Source organism: Lepisosteus oculatus, chromosome 3, assembly GCF_040954835.1.
Source record: "Lepisosteus oculatus isolate fLepOcu1 chromosome 3, fLepOcu1.hap2, whole genome shotgun sequence".
Taxonomy (NCBI): domain Eukaryota; kingdom Metazoa; phylum Chordata; class Actinopteri; order Semionotiformes; family Lepisosteidae; genus Lepisosteus; species Lepisosteus oculatus.
The window spans coordinates 47,085,995-47,109,678 of record NC_090698.1 but is presented as its reverse complement, the minus strand read 5'-3'; the positions used below and the strand labels follow the sequence as shown (position 1 = coordinate 47,109,678).

The window sequence follows — 23,684 nt, the reverse complement described above, 5'->3', positions numbered from 1 at the left end:
GGACTCCCCTCCACCACCACCAATGTGCAGCCCCCACCTGGATGATGCGACGGCAGCCATAGTGCGCCAGAACGCTCACCACACATCAGCTATCAGTGGGGAGGAGAGCAGAGTAATGAGTCTAATTCATAGAGGGGGGTTATTAGGAGGCCATGATTGGTAAGGGCCAATGGAACATTTCTGGCCGGGACGCCAGGGTTACACCCCTACTCTTTTCGAGAAACGCCCTGGGATTTTTGGCATTAGGACCCACATAGACCGCAGGGTGAGCGCCCCCTGCTGGCCCCACTTGAGAGCAAGCAACCTTAGTTTTTCCCAGGAGGTCTCCCATTCAGGTACTGGCCAAGCTGACGCCTGCTGAGCTTCAGTGGCTTGTCAGCTGAGAGTTGCAGAGTGATATAGCTGCTGGCTATATTTATGTGAAACCCAAATCATAAATGTAATTGTACTCCAACCTCTAATTGTATGGAAGTGACGTTTAAAACGTAGCATATATTTGCAAATGAACTGTAAAAAAGTTATTTCAACTGAGTGTTTTTTTTTCTATAGCCTGTAGTCCTTATATTCTTACCTATCTTGTTTGGGTAAATTGATTAAATACTATGTACAAATACTAAGTTTAAGGATCAAAGCAGGGAAATCAATAAAATATCAATATAGTATAGTATTAGTTGGTCCTTGTGAAAACATCCCAGATTTCTAAATTTTAAAAACAAAAAAAAGGTTACAAACAAAGGGGAGGCCAGTTGGCCCATCTAGCCATTTTGGTAGTTAGTGGCTAGATCAAAGGATCTCCTCCAGCCGTTTCTGCCATAAGACTGGGTAGCTTCTTCCACACTTTTGTCAGCCTTTGGATAAAAAAGTGCATCCTGTTCTTGGTTTTAAATGCACTGTGACATAGTCTCCACTTATGTCCTCTGGTTTATGTTTCACTGTTTATTCTAAAGGAGCCTGTTGTTTTGACTTTGTCAATACATTTGATAGCTTAGTACTTCTATCAGATCTCCTCGTTGTATTTAAGACTAAAACGGTTCGGTTCCTTCAGCTTGAAAGTGTAGCACATTCCCTTATGATGCCATTGCAGCAATAACTTTTCCATAAAATAAGCAGAATTGCACACAACCTTTTAAATGAGGCCAAACTAGTTTTATATAAAATTTTAACACAGCATCCCTTGATTTTAATTCGTTACTTCGACTACATACAGTATCTTAACGTTTTTTGCCTTTTTGTTTTCTTCCACTCATTGTCTAGAAGACACAAATGACGTGTCAACATTTTATTATTAAACATTTGCAAATAGGCTCTATCATTTAAAACATCTTGAGACACGTCCACAGTAAAAACGGATCACACAAGAGCAATACATTACGTGTATTGTCATATGAAATGTTTGCGCTCACAGCCACGACCCAGCAACACCGGAAGCGACCGCTTCCGCGCGGCACATTCGATTCTAGGGCAGGAGCCAATAGGAAAAGCAGAAACGGGTGTCATTTTAATTTACATTTATTTCAGCCATTCAAATTGCACAAATCCATGACGGATCTTTCGCGTTCAACTCTTAAACCCAATAAGGAACAGTGAGGGGTGGGTGGGTAGTTTTGTTTTGTAAGGAGGGCATAGTTACATCGGTGGACAGGAGTTGGTTTCCTATTGCGGGTTTGGGAGAAGGGTAAAGTGCTTTTATTTTTTTTATGGAAAAGATCGTAACATGAGCTATTCGATTTACGGTTTTATTTTTTAATTGAAGAGTATTACTTGCCTGTAAGTTGTGAAAGCGCATCTGTTTAGGATGTAGGTCAGTGGGCTGGGAAGCTGTAGTCTAAATATTATAATTTGTGTTTACGGTTTATTAAATCAATCAGAAATTGCGACTGGTAAATCGTTATTATGTTTTACTTGGAATTAGAGGGGCTCGCCGGTTCCTTTAGCGTACAGTGACAGACTCGTCTTGAAGTTGTAAACGTTTTGTTCAGAGGATGATAAACGTTAGGGTTAAGATTAATGTTAAAAGTAAAACCCTTAAACTGCTAATTTTTCCTCTCCTGACTCATTAAGTCAAGAGTGTTATTTAGCCTTTATCAATTCCTGTGTTACATCTGTTCGTTCTCGTAGTGCTCCATCTTTGTGTTTCCAGGTGGTGGCAGTCATGTACTTGTTTACAAACTAGAGGAGGTAGTTCAGCGCGTCTAGCTAGTTTTTCCATTTTTAGCTCCTTGATCCAAGAATTCCCTGAAGAGTGCCGGGTGTCATCTTCAACAACAGACAGGGTAGCTCATTACATGTTGCCACAGCTCTGTGTAAAGAAGTGCCACCTGTCCTTACTGCTTTCATGTATGTGTTGCAATGTGGATTCCTCTCCATACCCCACAATAATCTGACCCGTCTCGGTGTCGTTTACTCTAGCCCCAGCTTTCCTCCACAGTGGCATAATACCTTATTTATTCTGGTAATAGAAAGTTGTAGCATCACTAGATCCCTGGATTATGACAGCTGTAGCCGTATCGGCAGGATATGAGGAAGTAGCCACTCATATGCTATTAGTTTCTTTGCCACAGTCATGCCAGAAAATCAAACCTTTGGCTGAAACTCCCTTATTTGAAACCCTGAGCCCTCAACATGTCAAACATTCAAAAGTGTCGTCACTGATTGCTCTGCATTGGCTACTTGTCCAGGGTGTCATCTCGCTTGCACATTGTGCTTCTGAGGTGGACACAGCCAGTCAGCACTTATTATCAGGAATAAGCAGCTTTCTGGTGATTGATAGATGTTCTAGCATTTTCTTTACTATGTCATTGCCAGATTTTCTGTTTCGCACCATACCAATGAGTAGACCAAGGATTGTGGACCCAGTGTCCACTGACTCCAAACTGGTTATCAGACGGGTGGCAAGGACACTGTAACTTTTTAGCATCATAAGCATTCTTAGTCTGTACAGACTTAATAGTTAAATGCCACCTCACCATTTAAACACTAACCCTAAATGGCAGAGGTTCTGAAATCCAGCTTCTTGCACAGGGTTCATGATAGTTTCTGTTCCTGTTCTATAATTTAAGAGTATAATGTCTTTAAAAAAAGGTTTGATTAAGGCTTCAATCAGCTTAATTCATTAAGTGATTGATACAAGTAAAACCAGATGAGACAGGAGTACTGCAGGATTATGACCCTGCTTGAAACATGCTTGAACAAGTTGGTTAAAATGTTTTTTTTTTCATATTTTGCTTGAAACCTTAGGAAGATTAATACAGTCTGGTCTAGTTACAAGTAATCACAGTGCAATGGAATTTTTGTACTTCTAATTTTAAGAAATAGATTTAGATCCCTAAATAAATAAATTTAGATCCCTAAATAAAGGGATTTTTTTTAATTGTGCAATGAATTACTATGAATGCACTACTTTTCCAGAGGGAGAACAATTCTTAAACAAATTATAATGTGAGTCTAAAACAAGCTACCCTATACCCTGGTTTCAACCTAGTAGTGGTTGAGATTCATATATCAAACACCTATCTGAAACCTAATGAGTTAAGTGGGCTTGATAGCCATCTCTCATTTGTAAGCTTTCTGTGTTCATGCAATCTCACTTCAGCATAGTCAGTTTTGTCTCTTGGTTATACGTGCCATCTTGCTATGATATTATTTTCTTTGTTGCTGTACTATAACCTGTGTGTAGAGTATATTTTTAAAAGACTGTTAAACTGGACATGAACTTTTCATAACTTTCTATGCCGCTGAAACCAGTCCTCCTAATAGGAAGGCAGTGGATGATTGAGGGATGTCTTGGTTGGTTATTTGGGTAGAACTAGAATATAGCTTTATGGCAACAAGAAGCTCTAACTGATGTACAGTAGTGTAATTTAATTAGCTGTGCTTGACCTGGAGCTGTCAATGTATACAGGCGCAATATGATTATGTAGCAGAGCTAGTTTGGACATCATAGTCCTCCCTGCATGTAGCAGGGACCTCAGCCGCCCGGGTTGAGGGAGGTCTCCTTTAGCTCAATCGGCTGGTTCCCTGTTGCGTTACGCCGGAGACCCGGGTTCGCGCTTGGGTGTTGCGTGACGAACCGGCGGGGTGGAGTGGTGAGGGCATGAGCCCGAGCGGAACCGGGAGGGTCAAATTTCCAAACTTATTACTGATGTGCTTTTTGTCTTTGCAGAGACGAGGACAAAATGGACGTCTTTGAGAAGCTTGAAAGTACTGCCCTGAAGTTGAGAAACATGGCACTGAGCAGCTGCCAGTCTCCTGTCCTTACCAGCAGCAAGGAAGAAGAAACACTCACACATTTGCTCAGGTTTGTTTCGTATTGTGCTTTTCCAGGTGTCTGACATTTTAATTCACCTTAATAATAGTATGAAGCATTTGTTAAGCAATTGAGGAAATAAGTGTCTTTTTCTGATAGTGCTTTTCTCGTCTGGCTTGTTATGGGTAGGTGATTGTAATAGCTCCACGCCTCAGGAAGAACTGCACAGGTTCTCAAAACAAATTCTTTTTTGAAATGCTAGATGCTACCCTAGTGTAAATATTCATGCAGCAAAATGTTCCACAAAGGAAGTGCAACCAACCAACCAACCAGCCTGACCCTGTCCGCTGGCTATGGTTTGGTTATGTTCCTTCTGGCAATTTCAAGCTGTGCTTCCCTCTGGCTGTTTTTTTAGAAGCAGAGTTGGTTTTGCTCATGTCAGATTTCTGTGAAGCCAGCCTATATCCCTTCAAAACATATATTACTACGGAGACGATGTGCTTTCAACAAAATAATGAATGCCTAGTCCATTTGCAAATATTGGGAGGAGAGACAGAGCTGCAGAGAGCTGCATTTTGGAAATGGAAGGGCTGATGGTTTTATTTAATACACATTAATTTAATTCACAAAAATATCTTAAAAGATGTGCGTCTCAAGAGATTTAGAGTCCGGAAAGGGGGTGAGGAGACAGCACGTGGAGGCACTTGTTTTCGTGACCAATATAACATTCTAAACTTTCATTTCATTCGATTTTAATGTATTTATCTAAAATATTCTGGGTATCGCTATCCTTTGGGGTCTGGACATTCTTAATCTGTCCATTCATAATGGCGCCTTTACCTGTTTCAAGAGAGCATCCATGTTCACTTAAACCACTTGTCAAGCCAGCAGTTTCATTACACATACATACACATACAGTATTCAGGTGACGTAGGTAACCTTATAATAATTGATAATTCCTTACACTTATATAGCGCTTTTCTGGACTCTCCACTCAAAGTGCTTTACAGGTAATTGAGACTCCCCTCCACCACCTCCAATGTGCAGCCCCACCTGGATGATGTGATGGCAGCCATAGTGCGCCAGAACGGTCACCACACCACTTATCAGTGAGGAGGAGAACAGAATGAAGATGCCAAATCATAGAGAGGGATTATTAAGAGACCTTGATAGCTAAAGGCCAGGGGGAAATTTGGCCAGGACCCTTACTCTTTTCGAAAATGCCCTGGGATTTTTAATGACCACAGAGAGTCCTACAAAAGGTTTTAAATCTCATCTGAAGGATGGCGCCTTTTTACAGTATAGTGTTCTCATCACTATACTGGGGGTATTAGGACCTGCACAGACCACAGGGTGAGTGCCCCCTACTGGCCCCACTAACACCTCTTCCAGCAGCTTTTCCAGGAGGTCTCCCATCCAGGTACTGGCCAGCCTCACACTTGCTTAGCTTGACTAAAATGTAGCTTTGTGGGTTGCCCATTGTGAGCTGCATGGTGATATGGCTATATAGATATAGTCTAATATAGACAGTCTTAATGAATATTGTAATGCAATGGGGGCTCAGGCGGGCGCCCTTGCCGCATCTGGTCGGCCCCATCCCGACTGGAGGCTCGAACCCGGGACTTCCGCGTCTCTCTGCAGCGACCCAGCCCCGTGAGCTAAAGAGAGATCTCTCTACAGCCCAGTAGCTGTAGTCCTGCTATCACAGGGAAGGGCGGTGACGTCACCTGCTCTGGTACGCCGGCTCTTACACAGTGCTTGTCGGCCGTAAGCGTTACAATATCATCTACAGCCTTACCCCTCAGCACATGTAAATATACAGTATGCCTACATTTTTACTCATTTTTAGGCATGAGCATGTGTGGCTATCTCTTCTTTTCACTCTTTATATTTAACATATATACTTTTAATTGCATTTGTACCTTTTGCGAATAAGGTCAGCAGTATTTGAGAAAAATCAGGATTGGTGTTAGCTTTTGTAATCTTGTCTGTTTTCTGCTGTACAGGATAAAGGAACAAGTAGCAAACCAGTGTTTTGAAATGGAAGTAAGGACAAATGCAGGTTAGCATTGTTTTATACTAACTTCACATTGCAAAACTAGAAAGATTGCCATCCCTTTTTTAGTCTTTTCATAAGAGTTTTATAAATGGAATTAATGGTTAGTCTATGGCTAAGATTGGGTTAAGATATTTTAACATTAATTTGTTCCATCCAGTCTATTCCTTATACACATGATTTACATGTGTATATACACAGCTTGCCTTCTAAATTGAGTGTTTTTTATAAATAATTTTATTTAAGATCTGTTTTTTCTTTGAACTCCCTTTTTAATAAATGTTAAGTACAGTAATTAATGTAAGCCACCTGCTGTTTTTATAGTGATTAATGCAAGTGTCCATATAATTACCAATACCTTTGAGGGGCATCTAAATATTAGTTAATTTAGAATCATGTACCTTGAAATACTATTTACATTTATAGTCTTTATCGGGTAACATTTTATGCTTTTTTTTAACAGAATCTGAGAATATTGACGATTCAATTCCTGATAAAAGTTCAGACATGTAAGTTCATTTTTGACATCTGCACTTTTTAAGCCTGTGTACCTATTAATGTAAAGAGGAGCAATGGTTTTTTACAGTATTTTAAAATGTCATGTCCAGGGCATGTAATTGTATCCTCATGTCTTGTAGTTCATATAAAAGTATATGATGTGCTGTAAGAGCTAGCAAAGTTATTACTAATCCCATTTTAATGTTCTGTTTAAGCAGATGTAAAATCCAGGAAGATCTAGAAAATGCAAAATTCTCCTATTGCAACAAAGTATTGGCTCTACACAAGTAAGTAATTGTTGAAGAAAATCTGTTTCCTTTCTTATCACTGCACTGGGTGTCTGATGTATATTTTGCAGCCTTTTGTAACTGGTAAAGGGGTTGACAAAGAGGTTGAGACCAAGGGGGATGTTATGGAGGGTGAATTATTTACTTAAAAGAATATTTCATTGAATTATTTAATACACTAGTGAGGAACATTTAGTATTTTGTATTTTTGATCAAACATCTGAAAAGGATTTTGGATTGATTGGTGGAAATTATGTTGCTTTAGCTGAGGCTTGAAATTACTTTTGAAACCTCTATATTTTATTACAAAATACTTTTTTTCAGTATGCAGGTGACTCAGGCAATCTTGGAAAACATAAAAAGAAAAGGAAAAGAAGCAGAGTAAGTACTATGATTGTCTTTGTAGAAGTAGGTATATAAGGAACAAGTAATAGGTTTATTCCATGCTGAAAAAAAGAAGAAAGAAAACACAACGTTTCAGCCGTGGAGCCTTCTTCAGGTTTGTGACACCTGAATGATCTTGAGCAACTTTATATGTGCATATTTATTCTGGTTGCAGGTTAATGATGGCGACAATTAATCACACTCTGAGCCTTTGTTCTAGGATAGAGAAAATGAAGCAGGTGAGTGCTTTCTGTTTTCTGTCTGTTGCGTTGAATCTTATTTCAGTGTGCATGCTGGTTATTTGTTTTTGTTTTTTTCCCACTATCTTGTACAGCTACTCTGGATGCTGACAGTGTAATCCGTCAAAGTATGTTTTAAAGCCTGAGGCAGTTGATAAGCAAATTCAGGGATATCTAACAAGATAAGAATCACAATTAATTCAAGTTGAGATGGGTTTACATCTCAGGTTTGTGACTGGTAAATCCCAAACCAATTCAATTTCACAGAGTCTTTTAAAATACAGCCAGCCAGAAACAAGAGGAAGTAGCATATAGCAGGAGAGGAGAAGTGTCTCAATGCTTATGGATCAAATGTTGTCTTTAGCAGCATTGAGGAAGGCTTTCCTATAAGTGCTTAGTTATTTTTTTAAGTTCTCCTCCTTTCCTTTCTACAAATTGCCTACTTTTGGGAGTATTAAAGTGGTTGAAGTTAGGGATCTGAGAAAGATAAATAGGAATCTGTTGTAAATAGTAGATTGTAAGTGCTGCAGTAACTTGTGTAACTGTCATTTGTGTAATAAATGCTAAACTTTTTAAGTTATTGCTTATTTTTCCTCCAACAAATTGTTCATGAAAATGTAACGGAGGCAGTATTCCCTCACCAGTCATTGAGTAAGGGAAATAATCTTGAGAAAGGAAACAAGTGTATTCTTAAGTTAGACTGTTAATTTGTTTTTCATTTCCCCCCCTATTTTCACAGGAATCCAGAGAGACTGAGGAACAACTCTTGGAAATTCAAAAAAAGAGACTTGGTAATTTGTTTTTAAGTGAAGATTTTTATGCTCTTTAGTATATTCAGTTATTTTACCCATTCAAGGGATTATTAAAAGAAGTAGCCTTTCTATTATGTATTATGTTCTATTTATTAATACCCTTTGGGGATTGTATTAATATAAAATATTACAATATTATCAATATAAAGGTATGACATACATTTTCGTGTACTTCATATGAATTGTGCTTTTCCAGCTTTTTCTCTGCTCTCCATAATTGCTGTTTATTAGAGTAATCATTATAGATATAACTTTTTAGTTATACATGTTCTCAGATTTACAGGAAATCAGTGGTGCTTTTTGTAGCCTGCAGTTTTTTGACAAAAATCCAACAATAGTACTTTAGAGTTTACTTTCTTGGAAGGGTTCTTATTCCAGTTTTTTCCCCCCATATCTTCTGTGGCATTAGAAACTGCAATGCCTCAAGATTGTCTTGCAAATTGGTGAGATGTTTTTAGTCGTGCTATATATATATTTTTTTTTGCTTCTAGAACTCAAGAAACTAAATAATGGGAAAATGAAAGAAATTCAAGAACTAAAGATGATGTGTGACCATCCAGAGAGAGGCAAATACAGCGAGATTTTAAAACAAGGTCAGAAGAACCTGGACAAGTACCTGCAGATGGTTGCAGTTGTTAAGAATGTTTTTCAGGTAAAATGTACTGTTCAGTTCCATCCATTTAATATTTTTAAGGAGATAGTCTTAAATCACAGTGATTTTAAAGTCCAAGACCACATACAAGGTTTGTACCTAGGATTTTTATCACCTGAACCATTATCTCAGGAAGAGAAAACAAAATCCAGTTTATTGACAGCCACTTTATAAATAAAATATGTTGTAATGTATTGATTTGTGTATGTATCATACAGATAAAAAATGGTAGCTCACCTTTGTGTTAGTTAAAAAGTAGAAATGTCCTGCGACCAGGATTTCCTAGGTGGAGCTGCAGAACAAGCTGAATTGTTGGCAAAGAAACCGTCTGAATTATTCTACAGACTGCAGCTCCTGGCTTGCTGGGTATCTGCAAGCTTGCAGTGACATCAATAAGCTATGCACTGCTCCTCCAATCAGCACCCCCCCTCCTGAAAGCCGCTGTACAGTTTGCAACAGATCGGAGGATGAATGGCTCTGCCGAAAAAGCATGGTGAAGGAGTGTGTGCACTTCATCCTCTTCTGAATGGGTGCAGGGGTTGGAGCTATAAAACCTGCTCATTTACATTTAGCGATTCATAAATTCTATACATTGATTTGGTTCTGTTTTTAATGGCGAGACTTAAAAATTATATTGTTGCGATAATATTTTTTATAATCTAAGCTATTGTTTATTTGCTCTTTCTATCCTATTAACATATCTGATCACTAATTGTCCAGAACTGAAAAATTAGGATGCGTGTCAGATGACTGGTTTTTCTCTCACTCCTTCAGGGCATTATCATTGCCAGCAAAGTGAACTGGGCTGCAGATTCCAAGCTGAAGGATGTCATTTTGGGAATGGAGGACAACCTAATTGTTGAATGAAGACGGAACGTCTTCAACCACATGTCTATTACATTAAAGACTTTGGTCGGGGGCAGCAACTGTAATCTAAGGTGACACGTAATTTGGACAGTACTGGTGCTTGTGTGACAGCTGTAACTTGTTTATGTGAAAAGAAGTTACACCGATGCTAGAAGAATATACAGGTGCCATTTGTCCAGTTGCAGAGGCTAAATATGTAAAAAACCCAAAATGTAACTATGAACTATGAAATGAGTTATCTAAAAAAACAGAATTTTCTGATAATGCATTTCTTACTTCGACCGAATTTTATTAACTTACCTCTACAACTTTACACAAACCATTTTACATGTCATGCTTCTTAGAAACTTAGAGAAAATGTAATGTTTTTTTTTTTTCAGCAAGTATATTCAATATAAGAGGAGTAACTTTATTCATAGTCTGTTCCTCTGCACTATGCAGTGGTGCACAACTCCTGGGAAGAATAGTATCTCTGGGTTCTTTTGTTTTAAACAAGCTCTTGGATAACTGATCTAGTCATGGAAAACTGGACCAGTAAAATAACGTTTAGAAGACGAACACAAAGATAACGAATACTCTCCCAAAATGACTCATCTGCTAAACTTCATTGTTAAAAAATAAATAAATTTGTAAATCACCCTCTGATATTTTTTGTGTTATTTTACAGCAGCAACGGCATGGGTTGCAATAGTAGCATGTATAGGGCAGAAATGTACAGTTCTTAAAATGTCAAAATCTACAGCACATCAGATCATTGAAACTTGTAAGGGAAACAAGTTTATGGTTACAAAAAGAGTTCCTCATCCTTCTTGATCTCAGTGCTGCCTTTGACACTGTTGACCATAACATCTTGCTTTCTCGTCTCGAGACTGTGTTTGGAGTCTCTGACACTGCCCTCAAATGGTTTAAGTCTTACCTCACTGATCGCTGTCACTTTGTCTCTCTCAATGGGTACAGGTCTGAAATTGGTCTTGTCATGTCTGGTGTCCCTCAGGGCTCAATACTGGGCCCCTTGCTCTTCAGCATTTACATGTTCCCACTTGGTCAGCTTTTAAGATCACATGGCCTCAGCTTTCATTTTTACGCTGACGATACTCAAATATACATCCATACCAAACCCGACACTGATGTGGCTGTCTCTATTCTATCTAATTGCATCTCTGACATAAAAATTTGGATGACTCAAAACTTCCTTCATCTTAACTGTGACAAGACTGAAGTCATGCTTATTGGTACCCCCCACCAACTTCGTAAAGCCAGTCCTGTAACCCTGTCTGTAGATGGCTCTGTACTTGAGCTCCAATCAAAATTGAAAAACCTTGGGGTTATATTCGATTCTGGCTTAACATTCGACCCACATGTACAGCATACTGTCAAAACATCTTTTTTTCACCTTAGAAATATCGCAAGACTACGCCCTATGCTATCATTAACTGTGGCTGAAAAGCTGATCAACATATTTGTATTCTCTCGAATTGACTACTGCAATGCTCTGCTCCCTGGGGTATCTAAATCTACTCTGAACAAGCTGCAGTATGTCCAAAATTCAGCAGCCAGAATCCTGACCAGATCTAGTGCAAGTGTTCACATTACTCCTATCCTGGAGTCCTTGCACTGGCTTCCGGTCAAATTCTGCGTAGACTTTAAAATCCTCATGCTCACCTACAAGGCTTTACATGGCTTGGCACCTCAATACCTGTCTGAACTTTTATCGCCCTACTCCCCACCTCGCAACCTCCGCTCTTCAAATTCTGCCCTCCTTACTGTCCCCCAAGCCCGTCTACATTGTATGGGCGACAGGGCCTTCTCCTGCTATGCCCCCAACCTCTGGAACTCCTTGCCCAAGGATATTAGAGAGTCACCTTCTCTAAACTCCTTCAAATCCAGACTCAAAACCCTCCTTTTCAGAAAAGCCTTTACTTAACTGGTTCCATTCTTCACCCCTCTGCTCTTCTTAATACCATCTTCCACGGTCTCCTCTATTGTTATTGTTGTATTGTTGTAATTATAATTGTGTCCTGTCTTGTGAAATTTTCTTATTTATTGTTGTAGTCTTCTTATTTATTGTTATTGTCATCCTGTAAAGCGCTTTGAGAAGCCACCTTTAAAGGCGCTATATAAAATAAAGTTTATTATTATTATTATTATCAAAAGTAAGAAACTATGCATTCATCTATATTTTTTGTAAATAGTTAATGCTACACATTTTATGTCCGTTATAGATAAAGTTAAGCTGTTTTTTTTCCCTGTACTTTAAATATACTTTCCAATAATTGCAGAAATACAGCGCATATTCATAGCTGGAGTTGGTATCTAGGTCAGTATTGGTTCTTAAAGTGGATCCAGTTGGATCATCCAAGACTGAGTGACGTCAGGGTTACCCAATTACCGCTTTGCTGGTGTTAGAAACGCCCAATCATCGCTTGTGTTCACTGTTTTTAAAGTGGTCTCTCGAAGTAGACTGAATAGACTGGAGTAATCCAGTGCAGCTCAAAGGATAGTTCATTAAACTTGATGATTTAGCGACATCATTTGTTTGCAACTAATCGTGTCTGTGGAGAGGCAATTTTAAAAATTGCAGAGTTAAAGACTGTAGAAAAAGGGTTTTAGATGAGGTTTCATGGTAGGTAAGGTGCTGTAGGTTTTTTGCTCTGTATGTTATGTGACTCGAAACGTATATAAAATCCATCAGAATTTTAAGTTAACACACAATTTTTTGGTTGTACCCTGTGCACCTATGTCTTTTATATACTTTTATTGTTTGCACTGAATGGGAAATCTCATGGTGTTAACATGCACACGCTGTTAAACGTGGATGTTTTACGTTTTATTGAATATCCTCGGCGAAATCGTTAATTGCTATGCAGTGCGCAAGGGTACAAGCACAAACTGTATAACAGTCACAACGTCTCTGTCACTGTAATCGACACACTGAGAGAAAGGCACACAAGAAAAGACAACAGGAGGATTTTAATTTTTTGTTACCATGAAGCAAGAGTAGTAAATTATACGTGTGTTTTAAACTTCAGAAGACGTTATTCCACTGGCCGAAACAACTCTGAACCATAGAAGGCGCTAGGGTTATGATTAACTTAGCCACAGATCCTTTGCATCCTTTGCATGCATTTCATTGCCAGCAACTACTGCTGCACGCTGTATTGTTGTGCATTTGATAAATTAACTCTGATTTGATTTGATTAATGTTACGGGATACAAACATTTTGTGAGGGGGATACTGAAATCTGCAATACAGTGTACAAGGAGGTGTTGATAATTGTGCTAATACCCCTGAGATTGCATGAGTTGTCTTACTATGAAAACTGAAAAAAAGTTAAGCAGTTGGGCTCCTTCATTGCACACTTTGCATACGTTTATACGCCATTGTTTATTTTTCAGCTCAGCACACTTGAGTTGGCCAATAAACTGAAATGTCACCTCCTCTCAAACCCTCGAAGTCTCCAGAGCTGTACAGCACACCACGGAAGGTTCCCACTGGGCTTTTCAGGGAAAGGAAGAAATTGCGAGTTCTTAACAGCGATGATTCAAAGGAAAATTTTGAAACGCCCATCAAGACCATTATCTTTGACACCCGAACACGCTCAGTGACCCCTTCAGTATTGAAGACACAGGCAAACCTTATGTAAGTATATCTTTGTGTTGTGCTTCTTCATTCCAGAATTGGGGGGGCAGCATGGTGGCACAGTTGTTAGCATTACTGCCTCAGAGTGCTGGGGCCCAGGGTTCAATTCTGGATCTGGAGTGCTATCTACGTGGAGTTTGTACGTTCTCCCCCTTTTGCATGAGTTTTTGCCAGGTGCTCCTGTTTCCCCCCACAGTCCAAAGACAAACATCGGACAGTGGCGGATCTGCGCCTGTGGCTGGAAGGTTGCCAGTTCGTATCCAGCAGCCGGCCGAGGAATCCTACTCTGTTGGGCCCCTGAGCAAGGCCCTTAACCCCAACTGCTCCAGGGGTGCTGCAGAAATGGCTGATCCTGCGCTCTGACCCCAAGCTTCTCTCCCTGTCTGTGTGTCTCACGGAGAGCAAGCTGGTGTATGCGAAAAGACAAATTCCTAATACAGTGAAATTAGGAAAGTAAAGTGATCTTATCTTGGATATACTGGTAACTTCAGGGAAGATTGGCCCTGGTGTGGACGTGTGTTTGTGTCTGTGTGTACCCTATGATGGACAGGTGTCCCATCCAGGGTGTCTCCTGCCTTGTTCTTAGGATCGACTCCAGCTTTCTTTCAACACTGATTTGAATGAAGAGGTTAAAAAATGGTTGGATGTATTGAAGTATTATTGTACTGGGGGGGCATATATAGTCAGTTTATAACACTAGAAACACAAAGTCATGTGTTTTGAAACGGCAAGTGTTTAATAAAGATACTTGGTTCAGGTACACTAAAGAACCTTAAGGGATGAAGTAAGGTATCTAAGAGAAATGGCTAATTAATTAATATTTGTCTAGGGTGATTGCCAAAGAGGTAATTGGTAATATGGCTCGGAGTGAGCAAGGATAACGTTCTGTAAGAAACAGTGCAGTATTAGCCTTGAAGAGGTAGAACTGTTACCGACAGTGGAAGCTTTTAACATAAATCTTCAGGGCCTGATAGTATTCTACCAATTTAAGGAAACAAGGCATTTTTTTAATTGATCACTAACAAAACTCTTCCAACAGTTACCGAAGACATTGTAATGTCAATTGACTGGAAAATTGCTTATGTAGCACCCATCCATTCAAACAATAACAAAGTTGAACCAATTTATTATAAGCCAACATGTCTAACTTCTATACTTCTATTATTTATGGAAATGTTAATTAGGACTATTAGAATGAGGTCATGCTTGGTGAGTAACTTGTTCTTACTCACTTTCAGGATTACCCTCTTCACAGGAAAAATGCTCATTCTTTTAGTGCCTTGTATGTTTAGTTTGTGATTAATTTCATTATTTTTTTAAGGTCCAATGTGGAATCCAGCAACAATTTATCTGGGAAGTCTGTTAGTCCCAGCCTTGCTATGTTGAGAATGACTCCAGGTATGTATATTTGTTATTTACATTTGCAAAAGTTATATATGGATTAATAATTTGTTCACAATTGTGCTAGAATTAAGCATATAATTATGAATAGTATGTCACTAAAAGCTCACAACCAGAGATATGAAAATACCGTCTGCTTCATTTATAAACAGAACTGTTTGCTGTTAATTGATCAAGAAAAGTTAGGAAAACCTTTTATGTGTCATCCAGTACAAATTGCAGGCAATAATATTTTTCCCAAATTAAAATGTTTATTTTAAATGTATTTGTTATAATCTAGTAGTTCAGGTAGGTACTATAGCTGCGTCAGTATGCGTAGGCTGCAAGGGAGCAAGTAAAGGTTTATTCCATGCTGAAAAGAGAAGAAAAGAAGCACAACGTTTCGGATGTGGAGCCTTTTTCGGGTGTGGCACTTTACTTTTTGTGAAGGTCTTTCATTTCCAGTTTCCAGAGATAGTAAAGAAAACATTGTGTCTGTTGAAGGAATTTCCCTGTTCTCTTTAACAGGCCCAAGTCTGCAGGAGAAGCAGAAATTACTTCAGGAGAAACACGAGAAGGCAAAAGAGTCCCTGGACAAGCTGGCTGTTGGGGGAGGAGTATGTATACCTGCAGTTAGATACAGGTTTCATTTTACTTCAGTGTATATGTTTGTTTCCGGAAAATTCTTTTTAACACATTTATTATACAAACGTTACAAGCCACCAGTAATAAAACTGACCACATTTTCCCTGTTTAAAAATTAATCATAAATCTTTCAGGTAATTTCAGGTAAGGCAGCACTGTAAACTGGACTCGGATCCTCATGTCTTGAAGTTTTGTTGGGTTGATACTGTATATTGCAAGTCACATGCAAAACCAACAACAAATTAATACATTAAATAAGAATACTTGTCAAGGCAGTCAGAATACTGAAAATTGTGTCTGAATATTTATAAATCTATATGTAAACTATCCTTTTACACAGTTGTAATAATAACAATAAGTACGTTTGTAATCATGAAGGCAAGTACCCCTTATGTAGAAAATGGGCACTAAAGTGTAATGCCTCCATACATGGACACCATCTTTAAAATATATTATTATACTCTACATTACTGGTCATTGCTGCTCATTGAGCTCAGGACCTTTCTTCCACTCTTCTTTGATAACGGTATCTTTCCCTCTGTGCACGGGCTACTTAAGTGTTCGGATAAGACCGGTTCTGCTACCTGGCTGCTTTTGATAAGAACTAATCACATTGAAATCATTTTGTGAAGGAGGGTTTAAATGTAACATTTGCTTCTCATGTTGCAGTACCTGATAATTATTCAACCACTGCATGTGTGAGCTACAGAAGGTATATTTGCAGTCTCTAAAATGCAAATTAATTGATTTGTTCATCAGTTCGCACTGCAGCGCTATAGTACAAAGAACATTCAGAAAATGTTAGAGAACTGGTGGTAATGGAAGAGCTAACACCCAGGCTCACCATTCCTTGCCTGCTTCAGGCTTCTGGAAAACCACCTGACCTTTTGTGCTTCTCCACCTGAGTCCTTCTGCAAATGTTTACCCCGTTCTGCAACAAACTGTTGGCAGTGCAGCTTGAATCTGAAAGCCTGGCAACTTATTCTGCACTTAGTCACAAGGTTTGAATTAGGTTGTTTGTTTTCATAGGAGTGCATTCAAGCTACAGATTAAAATGTCAGTCAGAATTCTGGCACTAGATCAGGAATCATCATTGTGTGTTCACACCAAATTTAACTGAACATTGCAAAACAGGTGCTCAAAACAAGTATGGATGCTTTTTTTGCCAGGTTTCAATCATTTCAAACTGGAAACCAAACATTGATCAATTGGCACATTTTTATTACATGAGAATCAAACTGATGTTGTGAAATTGAAGTCTTGTTGGCGCTCAGTCCTTTTAATACTTTGGCCCTACTATGGTATTTAGAGTATTCTGTTTTTTCTGTTTTATGCCTTACCACTTCTTAAAATTTAATTAGCAGTTATTGCCTCTTCCCTAGATTTCAGTTTAGCAAAACATTTATTGCCCTGTAGGTATAGGATGTTTATCATCATTATTTATCATAATTATTTTAAAAATCATAGTTGTGATTAGGGCAGCACAGCGACTCAGTGGTTAACATTTTTGCCTCGCAGTCCTGAAACCCTCGGACCCTGTATGGAGTTTGTATGTTCTTCCTGCGTTTATGTGCATTTTTACAAAGTGCTCTGGTTTTCTTCCACTGTCCAAGCACATAATAGTAGGTTAATTGGCTTTGTATTTGTGTCTCTGTGTGCTCTGCAAAGGACTCCAAAAGCACATCTAAAATTAGGTAATGTTGCAAAAACATAGAGCACCTTGTGTTGAATATCTTTGTTCCATATTGAACATATTCTTGTCACAAATGAAGAAAGTGCTTTCATAGTGTCTTTTGTTGTGTAGGTTAGTCTGTGGCCAGAAATGGACAACATGAGACTGACTGCAGAGGAGGGCTTTGTTCTCTTTATATCTTGTGTGCTGATGATTTTATCAGTCTTTCTTGTGTTCAGATATCTACATGGTAAGTCTATTTTCATTTGTTGAAAAGCCTGCTATTAGCAGATTTATTAAAAGCAGGTTGTTTTCTAAACTGTAATATTGAGAGCCATTTCCTCTTTCTACAATGAATGCTTGTAATATTATGAAGACAATGAGATTTGATTTGATTTAAAAGAGTGATTGTAAATACCTTTCTACATTTAGGATATATTGACTTGTTAGATGCAACTCAGAGTCCAGAATCCATGTGTGAACAGAGAAAAAAAAAATACTGTTTGCATTTTCATTTATGTGTATCATATAACATATGATATTGTAACATATGACATCATTATACACTATGTATATACCACTGTGCTTGTTCACATTCAATGGAAAGAAGGTATGCAGTGCTTTCTTACAGTAAATATAGGTGTTCAAATCTTACAAAACTACAGCACTGTGATTTACAATGGAAACTCATCCTGTTGCTTGACAAGGTCCCTTGTTGCTGAGCTTGCACAACTATACAGGACAGGTGAAGGACTTTTCTGCAGGACATCCAATTATAAGCATCTCAGAATCTTCCCTCAAGAACTCTGTCCTCACTTGGCACAAAGACTTTTGGAAGCTGCTGGTGAGTACGTTCTGGAGTTTTTTTCTTTCTGTACAAAAGAAGTACATACATTGAATATGTATTCAACAGCAAAAACGGCAACATGGGTTTGACTTTGTACATTGTTTTGGAAAGTGATATATTTATTCCAGAAACCATTACTTAATAATCCTCCTTTTCCAGTTGTTGAAACAGTACACAATGCTGTAAAAAGGCTGCTTATAATAAGAAATATGTCTGCTACAATTGACTAATATTACTATTAAGCAGTCATGGATGAGTTAATTATCCTTGCTGGTCAGGGTTGAACATGATACAAAGTACCTTGCGAAAAAGGAAACTACAGTAAAAAATAGCTCATTTGAAGCATGCTCTAAATGTAAAAATCCGGAAAAGCAAGTTTAAAAACGTGTTTTAAGATGGATTATAAAATTGACAAAGATCCAGACAATAAATGTACATTGGGTAGGGTAAGTAGGGCATTCCACAGCTCTCTCACATAGCTACAGAAGGCCCTGTAACCCCTTCAGTAGGTTTCTGATTTATGGACACTCAATAATCCTGTTTTAAGACTACAGAATATTCCTAAATAACACTTCTCGTATTCTTCTATTCTCCTGCCACAGACAATATATGTGGTAGGACTGAATTTAGTAGAGTTACAAAACATAAACTTACATGTGAAAGACAATTTTCGGATTCAAACAGCAACTCTTTTCCTCATTTCTCCCATGTTTTATATTCAGCAGACAGGCAGCATTCCAGGGAGCATTTACCTATTGTAAGCTATTTTGTGCATGCACCTCCAGCTACTCTGCACCTGTAAATTATATGTATTATGGAAAAATGATAATGGCTTCATAAGGGGTGGGCTTTGATAGCTTTTATTTGTTTGGAGTATTCTCAGTGCTAAGTGAATATCTTTGTATTAAGTAATGGGCCAGTTATTTCAATATGCATTATCTTCCATGTGTAATGCAACTTTTAAGATGTACCTCCTCTGGTTTTGTGCTTTACTTGACGTTTTGGTATAAATCAGTGAATATGATTAAATGCTGGTCTTATACACCCTCTGCTGCCTCCAGGTCTCCACAGACTCCCATAACAGCCAAGGAAGCTATGCAACCAAGCTTCCTCTTTTAATAAAGGGAAACAATCCCAGAGCAGTTCCTTATATCCCTTTTATCTCTTACATGTCAGCAACTGCAATTCTCCACCCTTTCTTGTTTCCAGTGGTCCTGTGAATGATGCTCCTGAATTCAGACTCAATTAGTTGATCACAAATACAGTTAATGCATGACACAATTTTCCACCTATAACTGGGATGCCGTAACTAATATTAGATTAGGCTGGAGTATTTAGGCAAATTAAGAAACATAAAGTTTATACCAAATTATAATATTTTTCTGCCCTGTCTTTATGGCATACATATTTATGGCTGACATATCAAACAGTATTGCAGAAATGAAAGAGGTAATCAGTAATCCTGAAGATATTGACAAAAAGCTGCTGCTTTGGAGAGGATAAATGGGTTTTATTATTTGCTGTACATACTGTATACAACCAATGCTAATGATGCTTACTTGTAATCCAAATGTAAAAGCTACATTATGTTTAGAAATTATTTTCATGATCGATCATTACCTCATTTTAAAATGCACTCTGTTGTGTTGATGTTTGTCTTCCATGTCATTCAGGATGATATCCAGAGGCAGTTTGAGACCCACCTTCTGCAAGCTCATGCCACCTATCTTCTCTATCTCGGCCTGTATTTTGTTGCGATCAGCACTCTGCTTTACTATCTGGCAGATAATGTGATTCAGAAAAGCAGACTGACACCGCGGAGGATAAAGATTTGGTAAGATTCATGACTCGCCTTTCCTCTGAATATAAACTTTAAGACAGTTCTGAAAACGTATTGAGAAAATTGGCCTATCCAGCCTATTTAGGTTTGTGTAAAGTATTGATCCCAGGAATAAATCCAGCTGTTTCTTGAAAGAAGCCAAGGAATTAGCTTCAACAGCATGGATGGGTAACTTGTTTCACACTCCCACCACACTTCATGTTTCCACTTTTGTCGTCTGGTTCGTGTTTCCCTCCTTATTCTGAAGATATTAAATTAATCAGTTCCTTTGAGGATTTTGAAAGTTTGTATCAGGTCTATTCATAGTCTTCTCTGTTCAAGAAATACTACTTTCATTTTGATATTGTTTTTCAAACCAATTTTCTATAACACACAATAAACGTGTAATTGATTCACTTTCTGTAACAATGCACATCATGGAATCCATTTGTCTATGCCTTTGAATTTCTTGATATAAGAAAACAGACGTTCAGGGTGCGGAAAGGAAAAACATTTCAAAATGGATATGAACACATTCACCTGTAGATCGCAGAAAACTTTGTGACAAGTCAGGACAAACATGATGAGGAAGGATTCTGAGAGGCCTCTGCACTAATTTTGCTGATTACCTTGTCGAAGAATATTGACTGTCAAATAATGATTTTAGCAGTGTGATGTTTAAAGTGATTTTATGTACTGTGCTTAACAGTCAAATTAGAATATACATGTTGAGCCTCACTGCTTTTGTTTAATGTGCATTATGGAAAAAGTTGTACTGTACAGCATTTTAAAAGTGAATTAGTAATCTAAATTTCTAGACAAATGATAGAATACAACAGAAACTTAATTAAAATATTTGAGGTGAATTCTCATTTGCATAGGATTCAACACATCTGAATGGATTAAAGAAAGTTTAAATATTTTCTCATTTTAAAAAGGTTGAAAGGAAGGATCTCTCTCTGTTCAGAAAAGCATTATTCACAAAATAGTGTCAATGCATGTGGCACAGTGCTTAGCGTTGCTGCCTTGCAGAGCTGGTTCAATTCCAGATGTTGGGTTCTATCTGTGTGGACTTTGTATGTTCTCCTTGTGTTCATGTGGGCTTCTTCCAGGTCCTCCAGTTTTCTCCCACAACCCAAAGACATACTGGTAGGTTAATTGGCTTCTGGGAAAACTGGCCCTGGTGTGAGTGTGTATGTGTTTGCGTCTATGTGTGTGTGTGTGATTTGTGATAGACTGGCGCCCATTTCTTGCGGGATAGACTCCGACTCCCCTGCACCACAGTATCGGATACAGGAGTTAGAAAATGGATGGATGGTGTCAGTGCTTAGATGGACTCAAGTCATTCTAATGTCTCTGGTACCGCAGGGTTCTTCTTCTGGTTGCCACGGCATCCTGGACGGTGCTGATGCTGAGCTTACTCCTGTCCTCTCAGCACCTGGAACACTCCATTGAGGTCACTGTACACAGGCTGCAGGAAGAGCTGGTAAGGACTGCCTGTTATTTTATTTATAGTGCACAGATGAGTGAGACATACAGTAGCTGTGTTAGCTGCAGGTGAGTTACTACCCTAAACGGAAGTTTAAGGAGATGCTTGTTAGCATATAATCTGTACTGAAGACACTCAGAAGAGCTCTGAGAGAAACAAAGATAACCTGGTCAAGTTGATGATTGACTGTTTTTTTTGTTTGTTTTGATTAAGGCACTACTCAAGATTATGGAGGCTAAAAACAACTTTAAAAGCAAGCGAAAGTTTTACTCATGGCCTGCTGTTGCTATAAAGTCCTTTTGAATATTTTATTGTCATTTAGAATATTGATATTTACAGTAAGTGGAAATTCTAATGCAGAATAAATGTAGTAAAAAAATCTCACCTTGATATCATTGTAATTTTCTTGTTATTGTATTAAAGGCTCATCTTGCTACAGTAGACTTCGATCTCAAAGCTTATCACAATGTTGCTGCTTACTGGAGAGTTCGATGCCTTCCACCAACAGCCAAGGGGACCCTTAGTGTGTTTGGACTCATTCCAGTGCGGGATTTATTCTTTTATTTGCAGTATTATAGTGTGCCTGTCCTCACTGCTCTTTGTACTCCTGTTCTCAAACTGCTGCTGGCCCTGAAGGAAATCTATTTCAGCCCACAAAAACCCAGACTTGCAAAGAGACTGTAGGATGACTCGGGGAGTAGTATGCAGTACTGTTGATGTGCAATTTGTTTTTACATTATTTTGTTGGCAATATATGTTTTTAATGTATTTTATATAGGTTTTATTTTAAATAAATGTATGTGTTATATTTTCCTTAATGCAAGGAACGGAGTTAAAAATGGAAATAAAAAGGATTTGCATAACACTAAGAAAATATAGGGTAATGAAGAGCATTGTTTTACTTGCTTAGAAGTTTCCGTTTCATGTCACTGTAGATGCCATTTAAGCACCTGTCTTTGTATTATGTTAGGGATGCTGGTAAATATTTTACCTGGAAAGAGACATGTTAAGAAATACCAGGTAGTAATATATGTTTGCAGACCTTAATCTCTCTTCCAAACTTGTTGAGGGATCACACAGCCATCCTCCCAAAGAATGTTGGGATAAAAAGCTGCTTTGTCTTGCACCATCTTACAAGATTTGACTTTAAAATATCATTATGTACAGCAGGACCGAAATGTCTTCCATCGAACACAAATGTTTGATCTTTGATTGTGAATTCATATACTGTGATTTGGAAGGCACAGTAGAAGCAGGTCTTCTAAAATGTCTGTGGTGCCTATGCAAGATCCAGAAATGAATCCATTTGAGGCCATGTGGAACCACCTGAAATCGGGAAGAATTCTAACAAACCGATCAGTCATGTGAAATGTCTCACAGGATATTTGGTATGCATGGTACTCCCAGGCTTTCACACAATTGCCGTGACATACTGTAACATGGAGAGACAGAAAAAGTAAAAAGTAGACATACAAGTGGGGCTGTGGTTAGCATTTCTGCCACGCAATGCTGGGGCCCTGGGTTCAATTCCCGGGGTGCTATCTAATGTATCTGGAGTTTGTATGTTCTCCCTGTGTTTATTTTGAGTTTCCTCCCACAGTTCAAAGACATAATGGTAGGTTAATTAGCCTCTGGGAAAATTGGTCCTACTGTGAATGTGTGTCTGTGTCTGTACGTGTCCTGTGATTGTCCAGGGTGTATCCTGCCTTGCTCCTGTTGCTTACAGGGACAGGTTTAGGGTCTCTCACAACCCTGTGCTGGATAAATCAGTTAATGATACTTGCTGGATACTTTACATTCTTACATTTATATTCTGAAAACAAAATATCTACTGAAATAATGTTTCAGACAGTTATCGTTTTTGTTAAAACATTATCTTTGGTTCACACTTTCAAAACAACAGAGCATTACTTTTTGATTGACCTTCATACAGTACATTTTGAAGAATGCATGATAAACTTTTAATTTTTAATATAATATTTTGCTGCTACCTGAAAGTCTTATGACTTCAATTCAACCACATTGCTGTTTGCAAAGTAGATCACAATTTTTTTACAATTACATTATCTTTTCAGCACATATTCGTTTAAATGAACATGTAGAATTAGAATTGGTTCAGTGTTTTGTTCAAATATTGTATATACTTTATGA

At 38.3% G+C, this 23,684-nt stretch overlaps 2 protein-coding genes across 4 annotated transcripts; both read left to right on the top strand.

Annotated features, from left to right (window-relative positions):
* Positions 1-1,595: 1,595 nt before the first annotated feature.
* cenph (centromere protein H) lies at positions 1,596-10,678 on the top strand. The gene is made up of 10 exons (XM_069187197.1): positions 1,596-1,675; positions 4,163-4,297; positions 6,253-6,308; positions 6,766-6,811; positions 7,019-7,087; positions 7,412-7,468; positions 7,647-7,710; positions 8,450-8,501; positions 9,014-9,174; positions 9,949-10,678. Exons 2-10 carry the CDS (start codon positions 4,176-4,178, stop codon positions 10,039-10,041), a joined length of 720 nt encoding a protein of 239 aa, XP_069043298.1. The 5' UTR covers positions 1,596-1,675; positions 4,163-4,175; the 3' UTR covers positions 10,042-10,678.
* A 1,829-nt stretch (positions 10,679-12,507) lies between these two features.
* Positions 12,508-23,424, top strand: LOC107079819 (uncharacterized). Of its 3 annotated transcripts, none has more exons than XM_015366588.2 (9): positions 12,508-12,664; positions 13,438-13,681; positions 15,003-15,079; positions 15,590-15,678; positions 17,511-17,628; positions 18,086-18,222; positions 19,899-20,059; positions 21,413-21,530; positions 21,957-23,424. In XM_015366588.2, the coding sequence occupies exons 2-9, from the start codon at positions 13,470-13,472 to the stop codon at positions 22,215-22,217; spliced, it is 1,173 nt and encodes a 390-aa protein (XP_015222074.1). In that variant the 5' UTR covers positions 12,508-12,664; positions 13,438-13,469; the 3' UTR covers positions 22,218-23,424. The 3 variants fall into 3 exon arrangements, with proteins under 3 accessions (XP_015222074.1, XP_015222084.1, XP_015222093.1); XM_015366598.2 differs by having other exon boundaries at positions 12,508-12,668; XM_015366607.2 differs by having other exon boundaries at positions 12,508-12,673.
* Positions 23,425-23,684: the final 260 nt, after the last annotated feature.

Coding starts and splice junctions, on each gene's coding strand:
- cenph (XM_069187197.1), top strand. CDS start 4,176: ATGGACGTCTTTGAGAAGCTTGAAAGTACTGCCCTGAAGTTGAGAAAC. Junction 7,088..7,411: donor AAAGTATTGGCTCTACACAA/GTAAGTAATTGT, acceptor ACTTTTTTTCAG/TATGCAGGTGACTCAGGCAA. Junction 9,175..9,948: donor TTGTTAAGAATGTTTTTCAG/GTAAAATGTACT, acceptor TCACTCCTTCAG/GGCATTATCATTGCCAGCAA.
- LOC107079819 (XM_015366588.2), top strand. CDS start 13,470: ATGTCACCTCCTCTCAAACCCTCGAAGTCTCCAGAGCTGTACAGCACA. Junction 15,679..17,510: donor AGCTGGCTGTTGGGGGAGGA/GTATGTATACCT, acceptor TTTGTTGTGTAG/GTTAGTCTGTGGCCAGAAAT. Junction 20,060..21,412: donor CCGCGGAGGATAAAGATTTG/GTAAGATTCATG, acceptor CTGGTACCGCAG/GGTTCTTCTTCTGGTTGCCA.